The sequence below is a fragment of the Scleropages formosus genome, chromosome 6 (assembly GCF_900964775.1).
Source record: "Scleropages formosus chromosome 6, fSclFor1.1, whole genome shotgun sequence".
Lineage (NCBI taxonomy): Eukaryota > Metazoa > Chordata > Actinopteri > Osteoglossiformes > Osteoglossidae > Scleropages > Scleropages formosus.
The window spans coordinates 23,185,115-23,200,023 of record NC_041811.1 but is presented as its reverse complement, the minus strand read 5'-3'; the positions used below and the strand labels follow the sequence as shown (position 1 = coordinate 23,200,023).

The window sequence follows — 14,909 nt, the reverse complement described above, 5'->3', positions numbered from 1 at the left end:
GCTTGCCGCGACCCCGCTTGGGACGACTGCTTGTTGACGTTGGTTGGTTGTCTCACAAGTATGAAGACTTATTATATCATGTCATATAGCCTTTGCTTTTTAATTTTCAATTTGTTGAAGATTAAGTACTTCATTACAAGTCACTCCTGTTTAAAGTCAGTGCAAAAATATAGACTCAGTTAAATGGACAGTTCTACAAAGCTCACTATTTGGTACACTTTTAAATTTATTTTTAAGAGGATGAAGAGTTTTTCTTTCCATTCTATAAATATCCCTTTTCTGACTTTTTCTTTATACTGTAAATATATATATATATATATATATATATATATATATATATATATAAAGATATATTTTAACATTCACAATGACAAACTCATATTCATACACACACTGCCTTTGCAGTGGCATAGTAATGGCCTCATTAACAAAGGGCCATCTGACTTGAAACTGCTTTATTGAATATATTGAATATGTGTGATATTATTCTGCTAAGAAAACAAAAGATGACATGTTGTACTTATGGGAACAGCATAAAGTGTTTCAGTTTTATAACTTCACCCCACCGAGGGATCACAGGAAATAATGCAGACGTTAAGGATGACACAAAGAATTAACGTCAGTGCCAGGACAAAATTTTAGCGCCTTGAGATTAGGGCCTAATGTCCCTTTGTGTTTTAAACCTTAAAATACAGAAATCCAGCACTGTGTCATCATGGAGATGGAATGTTTTTGGTGCTGCAGCTCACCTCAAACAGATCCTTCTGGGCTCACCTCCTTGAGAAATCTTGCTGTATCTTCTCAATGTTTCACGCACTCGGTTTGTCCATGAGTTGCCTAGAAGCGCTCTATACAGCATTTGGGGGGGACAGGAATAGGCAGACTCAGTACACCACGTCCCACAAGGCTCACCACAGGACATAAACCTAATTTTAACCTAATCAATAATTTAATGTCCTGACTGCTTCAGAGACCTGTAAGGCCTCCATCTGTGCTGTACTGGTAATACAGTGCAACGTAGCTAGCGACTCTGTTAAGTTTGAAATGTTATTTTGGCTTCAAATCTTATGATGGCTGTGGTTAAATTGTTTCAAAAACATCCCAAGCTTCTGCACAGATTTATGGAGTAGAATAAATGGCTGCAGGATGAAATTCTTCTCTTCTCAAGCATCCAAGGGGCCTGAAATTTTTCTTGGTTTCTCAGGAGGCTTTCAGGATCCTCCCCTGTAGAACAGCTCCTCACCCTTATGTCCTGGCTCCTCAGCCTAGGTGTGGAAGCACTGCAATACAAAGCCCTCTGAACAAATTCTGTCCACCATTGACTTGGAGAGTTCACATTCACCATCACCTTCACATGCACTGTCAAGGCAACACACTTACAGACATAACCCTTCTGACAGGTGTGTGTGGAGGGGTAGCAGAAGGAAATGTAGTTCATCAGCATGATTCAGCTTCCATTGCTCTTGTCAGGCCCATTGCCCACCCTGATATCCTCCTGTGTGTTATTGGATTGCCCCTGCAGAGACACTTAGTCTCTGTTGTTACTGCTTCAAACATCTTAACAACAAGGTTTACAAATTGCACCAAGTAATTAGTGAAAGATGCTGAGCACGTAGACTTATATTCAGTTATCGTTCGTTTGTTATTATGTACTAGTGAAGGCATAGCTTCATTTATTGTACTTGACATCTCTTCGTCTGTGTTCGTGACCTCTAATAAAATACAGCTACGCAGCATCTGTGTCTTTCAATTGTAAGTTGCTTTGGGAAAAAAAAAATTTCAGTGACTGGTCACAAATATTAGTAACGACCACCGACTGCATAGTCATGTTGGCATCACCTCATTGCTCATGGGTTAGATGATCAATTTCAAAAATTCTTTTGTAAAATAACACTTGGTAAATAGGCACAAACTAAAATGAACACTGTATGTATAAGTGCACTTTGTGTACAGTGTTACTGGTTTTAGACATTTAAGATTGTTCCTTTAATTGGAATATGATGGTAGGGGCTAAACCCTCACACTGTTTATTAGTTTATTACCAGAGAAATTAATGTCAGGGTGCCTCTTCTGATTGAATTTTTATTCTTTCCCTTTTAGCTGTGGAGCAATTATTAAACACAGGGGAGACATGACGTAAATCATCAGCATTCCAGCCATAAGGAAGACATTTGGCATGCTGAGCGTGCGCCGCTGAATCACAATACAGTTGTCAAAATCGAGTACAAATCGGCTGACACTATAAGCACAAGCAAACAGGAGTGACTCTTGCATTGTGGCAAGTGCGAGGGAGAACACGCGTTTGCACATAAATTATGCCGTTAGAAATGAGCCTGACCTCGAAGGATGATCTAAGAATGATTTTCCTTGAGAAAAGTCGTGCGAGCGTTAGATATCGATGGTTGTGCGCATGTGAATACTACACATCATCGCATGTATGTTTGTGAGATGCCAAGCTAGTAGTAGCTGAAGTGTAGCAACGCACAAAGAGACATGTCACTATAGGCATTGATAGATGCTGTGGTTGTTTTTTTTGTGATAAAGTCTCTCCCACTCATTCTCTGCTCCATGAAACAGGTGCTACCGCCATCACTAGCACCATGGCGGAGGCGCGTGAGTCTGAGCTGAGTTCCATGCTCAGTGACTTCTTCGGAGAGGAGCCAGGTGGGGTCTGTCAAGCTTAGCTGGCATCTAGGAATTAGCCCCTTATGGGTAGCCTGTGCTATAGAATAGTCGTAGAAAAATGACAGTTCATGAGTGCATTGCAGTCTACCTATTAATGGTGTTAATCTCATAGATTTAAATAAATGTTGTACTTTTAGCATCCCTGCACTTTCTGTGAGCAACTGATCCCCAAAATCATTTCATTTTTGCAATGTCTTCCTTACTGGATGACAAAGATGTTTATTATTATTATTATTTTGTTTTTAACCTTGTTGTGAATGCCCATTTTAGATGACAGATAGCACTAGTGTAGAATTTATTTATATTTTTAGAATGTAGGCAGAAATGTTGATATCAGAAGTGTGATTTTAACACTACCAATTGTCAACCATTTAAATTCCAGGTTAGAAATGCAAAATCCTTTTGAACATTGTATGCTCATATCAGACCTTGTATAAATATTGTACGTCTCTGAGAACTGACAGGATTACAGAAATTCTGTACAAAAAGAAGTAGATGCACAGTGGTTCTGTGAAATCCTGACAGTGTGAAAGTTTTGCACAAGGGAATACTGTGTGAATGAAATAATGAGGCTGGCAAAATATGCATTGCCTTTGTAGTGTGGGCTGCTTGTGAACTAGAGTAGCAGATATTGCAGCCTTAACAGCTGCAGCGTGAAAGGCTTTAATGTACTTTGTCTTCAAATTTCAAATATATCAATATAAAAATATAGGCAGTTGGTGGAAGGCACTAATATTTCACTAAACTGCTCCATACTTGGGAGGAGAGGTCAGCATTTTGTGTATTTAGTTTACCCTCACTGCAATTGATCCAGCAGTTGTGCCTGTTCAGGTGCTGGTCCAAGGAACCCGGAGCTTTGCTTCACATCGTTAGTTTTAAATGGTTGTTCTGTCTGCATCATGAATATTGTTTTTCAGTCAATCAGCCCTTGAAGTGATAAGCAGTCCAATGTGTCATGTTGCTTAGTATTGATTCAAAATGTCTCCTTTTCTTAATGAGGCAAATTCAGACTGCAGTGGTTTTCTTTATCCCTCACTACTGCATCTCTGTCATACAAGCAGTGCTTCTTGCTTGGACGTCCTGCCGGTAACATGTTCCGTCTACAGCACTGCGGGGATTGAGGCTGCGTGCTTGTTTTATATTCAGGCTCAGCTGTTTTGCTTTGTGCGGGTGTTACTGCTTGCGTGGAGCCCTGGTTCTATCATGAGGGAGAGACAGGACTTCTGTTTTGAGTAAATAAACTGAGGCAGCGAAACTGTATGCAAATCTTCCAGCCCCATTTCTTCAGCAGCCCCAGTCAATTGCTCTCAAATTGTTCCCTCAAGAACTTCTGGAACTTCTTGAACTTCTCGAGGCCACTGCCCAAACCACTGAGACACCCACCACAGTGCCAACCCCGGCAGACACCCCACCCCCCACTATGTGTCCTCCCTTTTATGGGAAAGAGGCTATGCCAGATTTCGAAGGGGAAGAAGGTAAGGTGTTCCAAAAGCCCAAGAAATATTGGATCCGACGTATCTTTTCTATGATTTTATTTACGGTGCAATATTTAAATCCTTTCCAACCTTATGCTTTTTCATGTAGTACAAGAATCGATGACTGCTATATGTCTATTCAAAGATACTTTGGGTTACATGCAGCAATGACACACAGCAGACCTGAAAAAATGTCACCTTTAGTGAATGTATCTCTTGAGGAACAAGACCAGAAATGGCATCAGAGGTCATTACATGGCAATGTCATCATGATGCCAAAGTGTTGCAACTGGGAACAGACATATATTGCCAAGTAAAAAAAGATATTAGAATCAAGTGAAAATGCAATGGAATGGAATACCATAGATACCATGAACTCTACATAGCTCATCTCTTCTGTACCATTCGCAAATAATACAAATAGTAAGATTACACTATCCTTCATAGCAGTGCAACTAACAGAGATAAAATGCATTTGTGTTTACCGTTGTGCTAAATCATTCATCAAGGTGTACGTACCATCATGCGAAGTAAGCAGTGCCATGTGGAAAGCGCTTTGAACATTACGCTTACCACCATGGTGTCTGCTTAAGTTTTCAGTGCTACAGCCATAAGTTAAGGTGCACTGGGAAAGTTTAAAGCAGAAGTTATGGGGGATGAAGATGTCATATCATTCAGATATGAAACAGATAAATGTTGCAAGATTTCAGCAAGCAAGATCATTGTCTGTGGGATATACGGAATGTCAAAATAGTCAGTCTCACAAGAATAAGATCACTGGGTAGGATCTCTAATCAGTGCAATTGAGGGTTTTCTTTTTTTAAAAAAAACATGATGTTATTTCTTGCAAAGTTACAATCTCCCCTGATGCACACAGTTACCCTAACACCTGAAGATGAGGAATTAGAGGACAAGGAAAGTAAAGGATTGGAGGTTGATGAAAGTGAGTGGTATGAAGACAGAGAAACTGAGGAATCAGAAAATAGACATACTGAAGTTTTAGAGATGAGGAAAGTAAACAGTGAAGATGAGGAAGCACTTGGCCAAAATTCTGAGAATGACAGAGAAAGTGAAGAATCGGAGATCACAGAAGCTGAGAATGACAGAGAGTCTGAGGAGTTGGAGGTGACTGAAGCTGAGGAATTAGAAGAAGGAGAAGCTGTGGAATCAGAAGACGGAGACACCAAAGAATTGGAGGTCAGAGAACTTAAAGAATCAAAAGACAGCGATCCGGAGAAGAACAGAGAAGTTAAGGAATCGGACACCATAGATGTCAAAGAGTCAGAAGACAGAGAAGATGAGGAATCAGAGGTCAGAAAGGAAAAAGGATCAAAACTTGAGGAATCCGATGAATTGAAAGTCAGAAAGGCAGAAGAATCAGAAGAAAACAAAGCCAAGGGATCCATACCTATAAAACCAGAGGAACTTGAGTTCAGAGAAACTAAAGAAGCTAAAGAAAAAGAAAATAGAAAAGCAGAGACATTAAAGGTCAAAGAAACTGAGGAATTGGAAGCTACAAAATCCAAGGAACCGAAGGATAGAAAAGCTGGTGAAACTGAGGTCAGAGAAGCTAAGGAATTGGTAAAAGGAGAAGCTGAGGAATCAGAGGTCAGAAAAGCAGAACAGGGGGCAAAAAAAATGGAAGAATCAGCGGTTAGAGGATCTGAGGCGTCAGATGTTAAAACATCCGAGGAACTGAAGGTTAAAAAGTCTGATGAAACACAGGACAGAGAATCTGAGGACAAAAAGACCTCGTGGAAAAGGGAGAAAGAAGAAAAGAAGGGTGGAGGAAAAAAGGAGGAAACCAAAGAAACAGGTATCAGTGCTGCTGTATTTTCCCTGTGCATTAGTGAGTAGCTGAGTGATGTACCAGCAAACAGGTAGATGGACAGGTGTAGCGCTACAAATCTGTCTATTTAACACACGTAGTAGCAATGGATGGATTACCACTTGCTGGTCAATCATAATCTCTCCAGTGCACACAGTCAACACAAAGCCTGAACCTGAGGACACAGAGAAATCCGAGGATGCAGAGAAGCACAGCATTTCTTCTTCGATAGAAGAGACGAAGAGCAAGAAGAAGAAAAAACGGAGAAAGAATGAGAACACAGGTACATGTGGTGCTATCACTTCAGTACATGTTTTGAGTTGTGCAGATGTTATTGTGCGCAGTAGTAATAAATCAAAAGACAGACAGATCTGGTGCTAGTCCTCTTCTAATTTATTATATATGATCCTGTACATCCCCCTCTGCTCTCTCCATTTACCTCAGCTGGGAATATTTCAACAAAGCACTGGCTTCAACGGCCAGTTTACTGACGTACATAAAAACGCAGGTTCTGACCAGTTCAGCTCCAGCTTCGTGAAACGTTAGCAGAAGTCCAGCAGACAGTGCAGCTGTACACCTCTTGCTTAATTTGTGGTTTTTGAGATAAATTCGATATTTTGTTAATTCCAAACCAGTTTAGCATTCAGTTACGGAAGAATCAATGTGTTTATTACTTTATATTACTTTGTTTGGGTAGCACAAAGTAACGAGGTCATTTTTACATTTCATTTTTTCGTGGCACAGTGCAGCCTAGCCTGAGTTGAGTTTGAATTAGACCTAACCTACCTTGTTTCCTTCTGGATACTTTGAGAATTCAGACTGGGCAGGATCACAATAGTGGAAACTACACATTTGTAGTTTGAATAAAAAAGTATAGTGTAAACCTTTCAGTGTGCAGCCTTTTCTAGCCCAAAGACGGGGCAAAGGAAAAAAAAAAAAATCTCAATGACACGCTTTGAAATTGTTTGAAATTCAGCTGTCATCATTAATGCTCCCAGCCTTACTGCTCACGGCATCTGCTGGAAGCAGGGTTTCTCTGGATGAAGAGAACTGTTTGCAGGATTTGTTCTGCACTTAAAGGACCAGAAACTATGCAGAACATTGTCTAGGTTTTAAGATGATAAAAACCACATGTAGTATTGAAAGTACACTCAATCTTCTGTTGATATTATCATCCCTGGTTGTAGTGCTTGGTTGCCTCTATTGTTTTAAATGAGATGTACGTCACTTTGAAGAAAAGCATCTGCTAAATGAATAAATGTGAATGTAAATATTTTTGTTTCATTCTATTGAATAGAATGGATTTAATCTCATGATAGGCTACAAAAAATTATTGTAATGTGGAGCAATATCAAAACTGGTCCTGTAAAACCATCATTAGCTGTATTTTCTCACTTATAATGATGCTTTTCTAAAACGATTGGTGTCATCTATTCAAATGTGAATTGTTGGTTAAAAAAAAAAAAAACACCATATTTAGAAACCTGTTAAAAGTTATTAATTTGTCTCCAAAGGGGTCCCAAAGCTCTTGATCACAGGCGAATCCAAAATCAACCAGCGGTTAGGGATGATATTTGGCCAATTTGAAGGTAAGAACACAGGAAACATTAATTACATTTAGCGATAATAATGGCTGAATGGACTAATCAAGCTACTATGAATCTCATAAAATAATTTAACATAGGCAGTAAAAGAATCCGAAACGCTTTACATAACTGCGTAAGGTGTAAATTAAATACTTTTAAATATTCCAGCAAATGACTATGGCATTGATGTTGATTTAATTCACATGCATAATATGTACCAAGCCACAGAACATTCTGGTTGTTGTCCAGTTCTATCTCGACTTATTCCTTCCTGCTTTCATCAATGTTCCTAACAGTGATTTTTGCGTTTTTTTTCGACGTTCTTGCCGAGTTTAAATGCTGCTGACACTCGAGGCTTCACAGAATGGTACACTATATTCAAACTCTGTGACAGAAATACAGCATAAACATTTAAGTGAAATGGTTGAGAATGGGTGTGGTACAAACACAAAGACATTCAATTGCTGTGTGCCTTACAGAACTGACAATAATGCCTGTCAAGTTTCAGACAGATAAACCTCATGAGGGGATAATGAGGCTGCAGCTGTTTACACAAAGATGTTATCATGAAGAGATCATCGTTTTGATTTCTCGTAGTTAAAAGTAATTATATTACGAGACGTCTCCGAAACAACCGAGATCTGACAGTTTATCTGCGATGGATTATTTCGTTTTTCTATTGAGCATCTTCATATCAAAGGAAACAATGAGTCCAAATGAATAAAGATGGATAAAACATGATAATCTATGGCCTTATTTTACATTAACATCAATAAATGTACTGTTTTTATACTAGTAGCTGTGGAAAAACTATTTTTAGAATTATGTCCTTGTTTTACCTCCTTCCATCATTTTTGCTGTTTTCTCACTTTGTCATCCATTGTTTCTTTGCATGTTGTTTGTGTATGGCTTGGAAGGTAAGCATCCTTGCTGTGTCTGATTTTAATCAGATTCTCCTGTGTATTCTGTCCCATGACTTGAGGTACAGCATGCTCTGAACAAATTTTTAAAAAAAGAAAATAGAACTGTTCCAAAAGATTATGACCCAAAACAGAATATTATTCCTTGAATTAATAAGCATGTCTTGTCCTTTCTAAGGAATGACCCAGCTTTTGCTGATAGGATGTGTTGAAAGGTCTGTCTTACTTGCCTGTGCAGCGAAACAATATCCCGTTCCCACAACAATCCGGGGAGTAATTGGGCATTTATATTTAATTACTCCGTCTTTTCCTCCATTTTCACCGCTCTGCTGAGTGAAGCACTTTGCGCGGGTCTTTATAACAGCCTCCCTTAAACACCCTATAAATATTTCATCTCCTGCAAGAACCAAACAATAATAAAATAATAATGTGATGACTGATTAAACATCCAACCCGCTTCTTAATATGCATTTAAATGTGTATTTGCATAAACATGCTTAATAAATGCATCCTAAAAGGACATTATTGCCTCGCAGCACATAATGGAGCAGACTTCTAAAGCTTTGGAAAACCTTGATTAGGTCTTATAAACCTCTGCCTACATAATCACTTAAAAATTGAAGTAAACTGTCTGCCCTGTACTGTGTAAGACTGCTCTGAGAATTCTAATGGATGCTAATTGGACGACAGTGTGCACATGAAAACATTTTTCTATTTTCTTATGATTTGCTCCACCCCTAGTCTCCAGGCCTCCTTCTTCAGACATTTCAAAATTCTGAATGCTTGCTTTTATGTCTCCGGTTATTTTTTTTTTTAGGGACTCATCATGAATCCCCCTTAAGATTTTATGTCCGTGCAGCTTAATCTGCTTTAAAGCCGTTAAAATTAAGTTGTAAATTACACACTGCAATAATACTGTGTAGAGGTACAATAAGAGCGTTACGAGATTTCCAAAAAATATAAAGGCGCAGAAAATCTCACTGAAATCTCTACAAAATAAGTGCATGTTATGCGTATTATACATAAACATATTAAACGCATTCTATCGTTCACACAGTTCATGTACAGTATGCTGTTCGTGTGTTTGCCAATACATGAACTCACACAAACACAGTGCACATAGAAACATACATTTCAAAATTCGCCCTCGTTATGGTCAAAAGCTTGACAGAGTGGTGTTTCAATGGCATAAATGTCTCACTCTGGGGCAAGATACACCTGGCCTTGAGCAGGAATAACTTTCACTCATTGTCAGGCATCTTTCTCTATTTCACAAGCGAGGGGAAAGCTGCGGCTCCAGAAGTCAGCCTCAGAAAGCATCAAAGAAAGCGAGGGGAATCGGTTAGATCCCAGAATCACCAGAAGACGAGCACCGATCCCAGAGGGGGTTGTTGCACGACAAGCGAGAGCTTGTGCGCTTCAATTGAACGTTTCCCCCCAAAAGCCAGCCCCTCGGGCACAAATTTTTACATCTGCTTTCCCCTTCTTTTGCGGGAAACTCCCTGAGCTGTTCTGGAACCAGCGAGTAGTGAAAATGCAGGAAAAGGGGCCAAGATGGACAGAGTCCATCCATTTGATGTAACATGGGCATCCAGGGGTGGATTGAACTTTCAGAAATTTTCCTGCCTGTCCTCTGTAGCGCGATGCCTTTGTGCTATAAGACTCGGCTCTCCTAAGACACATTTACCACAGCAGAAGAACTACTAGCCAAGATCTAAAAAGTCACCCCCCATACCCATCCACCACCGAGCTCTTGTGGTTATATTAATACTACTCTCCCCTCTTCCTGGTCAGACTGCGAATGCTATGGCCATTCCAACCGCTGCAGTTACATCGATTTCCTCAACATTGTTACTTGCGTCAGCTGCAAGCACAACACCAGGGGGCAGAACTGCCAGCACTGCCGTCTGGGTTACTACCGTAATGCCTCGGCCGAGCTGGACGATGAGAGCGTTTGCATAGGTGAGTGCTTCATCCACGTTCGCATGTGCGATTGCCACACCTCTCTCATCAATGCAGGCCCGTCGCATCGAGATCCCGAGCTTTGCTTCTAGCGCTGGCCTAAACTTTCGGGGCAATTGCAGGTTTATCTTACAAGATTATTGCAACCACTCCAGGCTGTGCACTCTGCTGTCCAAACCCACCCCAGTAGGAGCGACATCAAGGCCCAAAGCCAAACTTTATATGGCCACATGGAAGGTAAACCACTGTGTGACCCTTATATGATTAATCCTCAGTCAGTCCTCTCCGGTGTGACCTACAGATGATGACACACTCCTTTCCAGCACACGAGCTGATAAAGAATAAGGTACCGTAGTACCTTGTAGGGTGATACATGTTACTGATTGCAATTTCAGCAGGTAACACAGGTCATTTTGCAAAATATTTTACAAATATTACATTTTGCTTTATATTTGCCCAAAATACATACTATATATAAATTGCATGAATTGAATTACCGTTTTACTGTAGTGGTGGTACAGCACATACAAATGGATGCAAGGGGTAAGTTAAAAGTCAGCGTGAAAATAGTCACGATTGGTTGATGCCCAAAAAACTGATTTTTTCCAGCAAATATCAGCAAATCAGAGAGCAGAACATATTGCCAGCAGAAAGCACTCACTTATTTTTAAACATGTTAATCAAAAGAATGGAGTTAAATTATTAAACCTGCAAATGTGTCAAAATAACCTCTCCTCTTGCAGATCGTTGTATCCATAACTCAATATTATATTTCTTTCCAGAAACACTAGCACACTTGATAGAATATCACGGCGCATTCTAAATTATTCTGGCATGTTTGATTCCAGCAATGTAGATTGTCTTCTTTGGAAGTAAAGGTTTATAACATATAAAAAAAGGCATCGGGAGTACAGTTTATGGACCAACAACTTACCTCAAGAGCACAGTTCAATTATTGCGTGGCATCTGGTACGGTAGTGGGTACACAAATGGATTTCTAAACCAGCTCAAGTGCCAGGAGGAGCTCGGTTATAATGTAATTGACAAAGGTACTTAACCTGAATTGCTCCAGTAAAATACCCAGCAGTGTAAACAGATGAATTTCTACGTTGTTTTAGATAAAAGCATTTGCAAAGTGATGAAAATGGTAATACAGACTTCAGCCTACAGTGTATCAATAATGCACTTTGTACCATTTGCACAGAGATTCTAATGGATTCGTAATGTATTCAAAATATTTTAACCGACATTATTTCTGCAAAACACAAAGCATCACAATCGCAAATGCCAAATAAGTAATTTGCACAAATATTTATACCAAATAGGCTTACTATTATTGAGCGAGAAATGAAAACCAACTTAATCCTTCTGATATAAATGACACCGACATAATATATTTTAACTTTTCATATCATTTCAGTTCCGTATTCTTAGGAGCTACTTCTGAAAACTACTACTGAAAATCTAGCAGTCCAGCTAGAATGTATGTTGTTGTCTATGTATGTTACACTACAACTAATAGGTTAGTAAATTCTTGACATAATACTATATCACTGTCTCTCGACATAATATATTTCAGTAGCTTTGTCACTGTGCGGAATAATGACTTTAACAAGGCACTTACCTTGAAGTCCTCTAGGGAAAATATCTGTTTCTATTAATGGTTCAAATACTGTAATTAATTTAAAAACAAAATAATGAATATTAAACAACTTAAAAATTTACATTTGTTGGTTTTGTTGCACATTTGTAAACTAATAAAAGCGGAGAATACATTTAAGAAGCACTACTTGTCACAGTAAGATCAACGGTTCAAATAATACCGTAACTTCATTGTTATGAAAAAATTTTTTTCACTAACGACAGAACACAACTGGGTCACAACAGGAGAGACAGAAACAGTTTAGCAATAAAAAGCAAACGCATACAGATTAGATAACCTACTGCAGCCCACTGTGATAAAATAACACAGCACAAGAGCGAAAAGTAACAGGATTTAGTAAAGGTGGTTATGAAGTGCTGTATAAGTTTGGAAAGGGTGGGCAGATACTTCATAATTCAAATGTGGAACATAGCAAAAACACATTTCATTGCCAGATGTGTAAGTGTCATTAACACACATCCTGTATCTTTGTCAAAATCACAATTCAGGTTGTGGTTTAACAGGAATAGACATTTTTGCTAAAATCTTCTCATTACTTGATTGAACACCACTCATGGAAGATCGAATCCAATCACATTGCCAGCATAAATGTGTCAAAGTGGTCATACATACATTTAAGATACAATGGCGCTATCCCTGGAAACGTGCTCTGAAAAAGCACTGCGGTACAGTTTTGCTCCTGAATACTTACTAAGTGCAAACAGTGAAGACTTCAGCATATATAGAAAGGAGCTGGAGAAACTGAGGGACACGTCAAGGTTATGCTCCCATGTCTCGCTCACTGTGTTATAAGATCAGGTACCAATACCTGCTAAAACCTTTTATAAGACACTAAGCCCTGGAGCCGATTGGCGAGATGAGCAGTACGTCCACTTAACTTTGACAGAAGTCTGTTATACTTTCCTTTGGCTATAGTAGCATGTCTCGGTTGTTCATACTGAAAGAAATTACATCTGAAACATTGAAATCATCATTGTTTATCTCAAGTGTAATTATACACTAGATATCTACTATTTAAAGTAGTTTTAATCTCAAAATCTTAACTTTGGCCTCTTGTAAATTGTGAAATTTCTAATCGGACAAGATTATAACGGTGTATTCATGTAAGAGATACATTTGCTGGACATGCTAAACACATTTTCCCCACTTACAAATGATATTAGGGTTTTTGTCTTGAAATGTTAGTTAGTAAGTAACCTAATTTTAAGGTTTTTCTGTGACTGGCATGGCAAACAGCCGGATTGAATAAAACATTAAAGCAGGGGTCAGCATTCAGGGAAAAACTGGTCTGCCTTGTATGCCAGCTGTGGATTGAGTAAAACTCTAAATTATGTAGGCTTGATCTGATTCTGATAAAATACTCTTAAATATTATCAATTAAATAAATTAGGTGGCAACTTTTTAAACCATATTGAGCAGGATTACTCAAATACATAGACTAATGAAAAAAATAGCAATATGTAAATATATTTCGTAAAATGTTCCTAATTTTGGGATATTGATAGAGCCGGATTGTACATACAGCTCCCACTGTGAAAAATGTTGACGGTGATTTGAATCCATCTGCTTCTGAACACCAGGAGGTTGGAGGGTAAACTCAACGCTGCAGGGAGACGTGCGAGGCCAGAAGGCGAGCCGTAAAGTCAGCAGAAATGGCTTTCCCGTCAACGTACCTGCCAGATTTTCCACAAACACAGCACAGCTCAACAGAACAGATCCACCTCTAACTGACTCTCGTCCGGATCTGAGGGGGGCGGGTGGGGAGGGCAAAGATTTAGAATCACCCCGAATTCCACCATGTATTGTCTCATCTCTTGCAGAGAGTCAAAGCAGACACCCCTTTTTCTGGAGAATAATTCTGATCAGTCAAAATTCAGTCTTGCATTCTGTTGAGACCTACAAAGTATTTCTGGCAGGAATCTATATGCAAATTTTCTAACGGCGATCAATGAATGTAAAAGCCTTCTGGTCCTTTGAATGAAGTTCTTGGTCACCAGGGGACCACACCAGTGGTCTTGCTAATCTACAACTTAACACTTTCTCTTATTATTTTGTTGCTTAGCTGAAACTTTCCACCAAAATTACTATCAATTTTTTTTTTTTTAACAGAGCAGTTCAGATTTTTTTTTTCCTTTCTCCCAGGTCTTGTAACCTCAACCTTAAGGTAATATCTCTGCTAACCACTACACCACCTGCTTCTACATATACAGCATGGATTCTTCCAGTGTCCATTTAAACATGAAATCTAAGCAGCAATTTTAAAAAAAAAAAAAAAAAAAAACCCTCAGCATTTATCTGAACTTAATGGAGATGATCATATATTAGGGTGAAACAAGAGAATTCTTAGGGTTGGAGATGACGTGATATTGGTCCCTATAATGTGTTACCGCTCCTCAGTGCCTGCATGCTACATTCCTGTTTGAGACCAAACCTCTGCCTTCACCTCTGTTGTCTGTAGAGTGCAACTGCAACCAGATCGGCTCTATACATGACCGCTGCAATGAGACAGGCTACTGTGAGTGCAAGGAAGGTTCAACTGGGCAGAGGTGCGAAGATTGTCTCCCCGGGTATTACTGGAAGCAAGGGTGTTTCCGTAAGTAAAAACCAAGGGGAAGGGTAGCATCAAAGTGCGTAAGAGAGTATTATAGGTGAGCATGAATGGGAAAGTCATTTCCCCAGTGTCTTAGATACATGCCGGGGGGGGTGCAGAATTCATTATTCGCACTTTAGATCTTTAGGACACCCACTTAGGCAGCCACATTGGAAATTGTTTATTTTGTCCCATGAGTT

General features: G+C 39.3%; 1 protein-coding gene across 4 annotated transcripts in view; it reads left to right on the top strand.

The window, feature by feature from the left end:
* Positions 1-14,909, top strand: part of ntng2b (netrin g2b) — a 58,586-nt gene that overhangs the window by 40,505 nt on the left and 3,172 nt on the right. For 2 of the 4 annotated variants that reach the window (XM_029253030.1, XM_018752542.2), the window contains exons 8-10: positions 7,503-7,577; positions 10,289-10,456; positions 14,578-14,712. In XM_029253030.1, the coding sequence (XP_029108863.1) occupies positions 7,503-7,577; positions 10,289-10,456; positions 14,578-14,712 (378 nt within the window). Of the gene's footprint in view, positions 1-3,009; positions 5,977-6,136; positions 6,272-7,502; positions 7,578-10,288; positions 10,457-14,577; positions 14,713-14,909 lie in introns of those variants that run through there. The other 2 variants (XM_018752532.2, XM_018752550.2) reach the window with 2 other exon arrangements.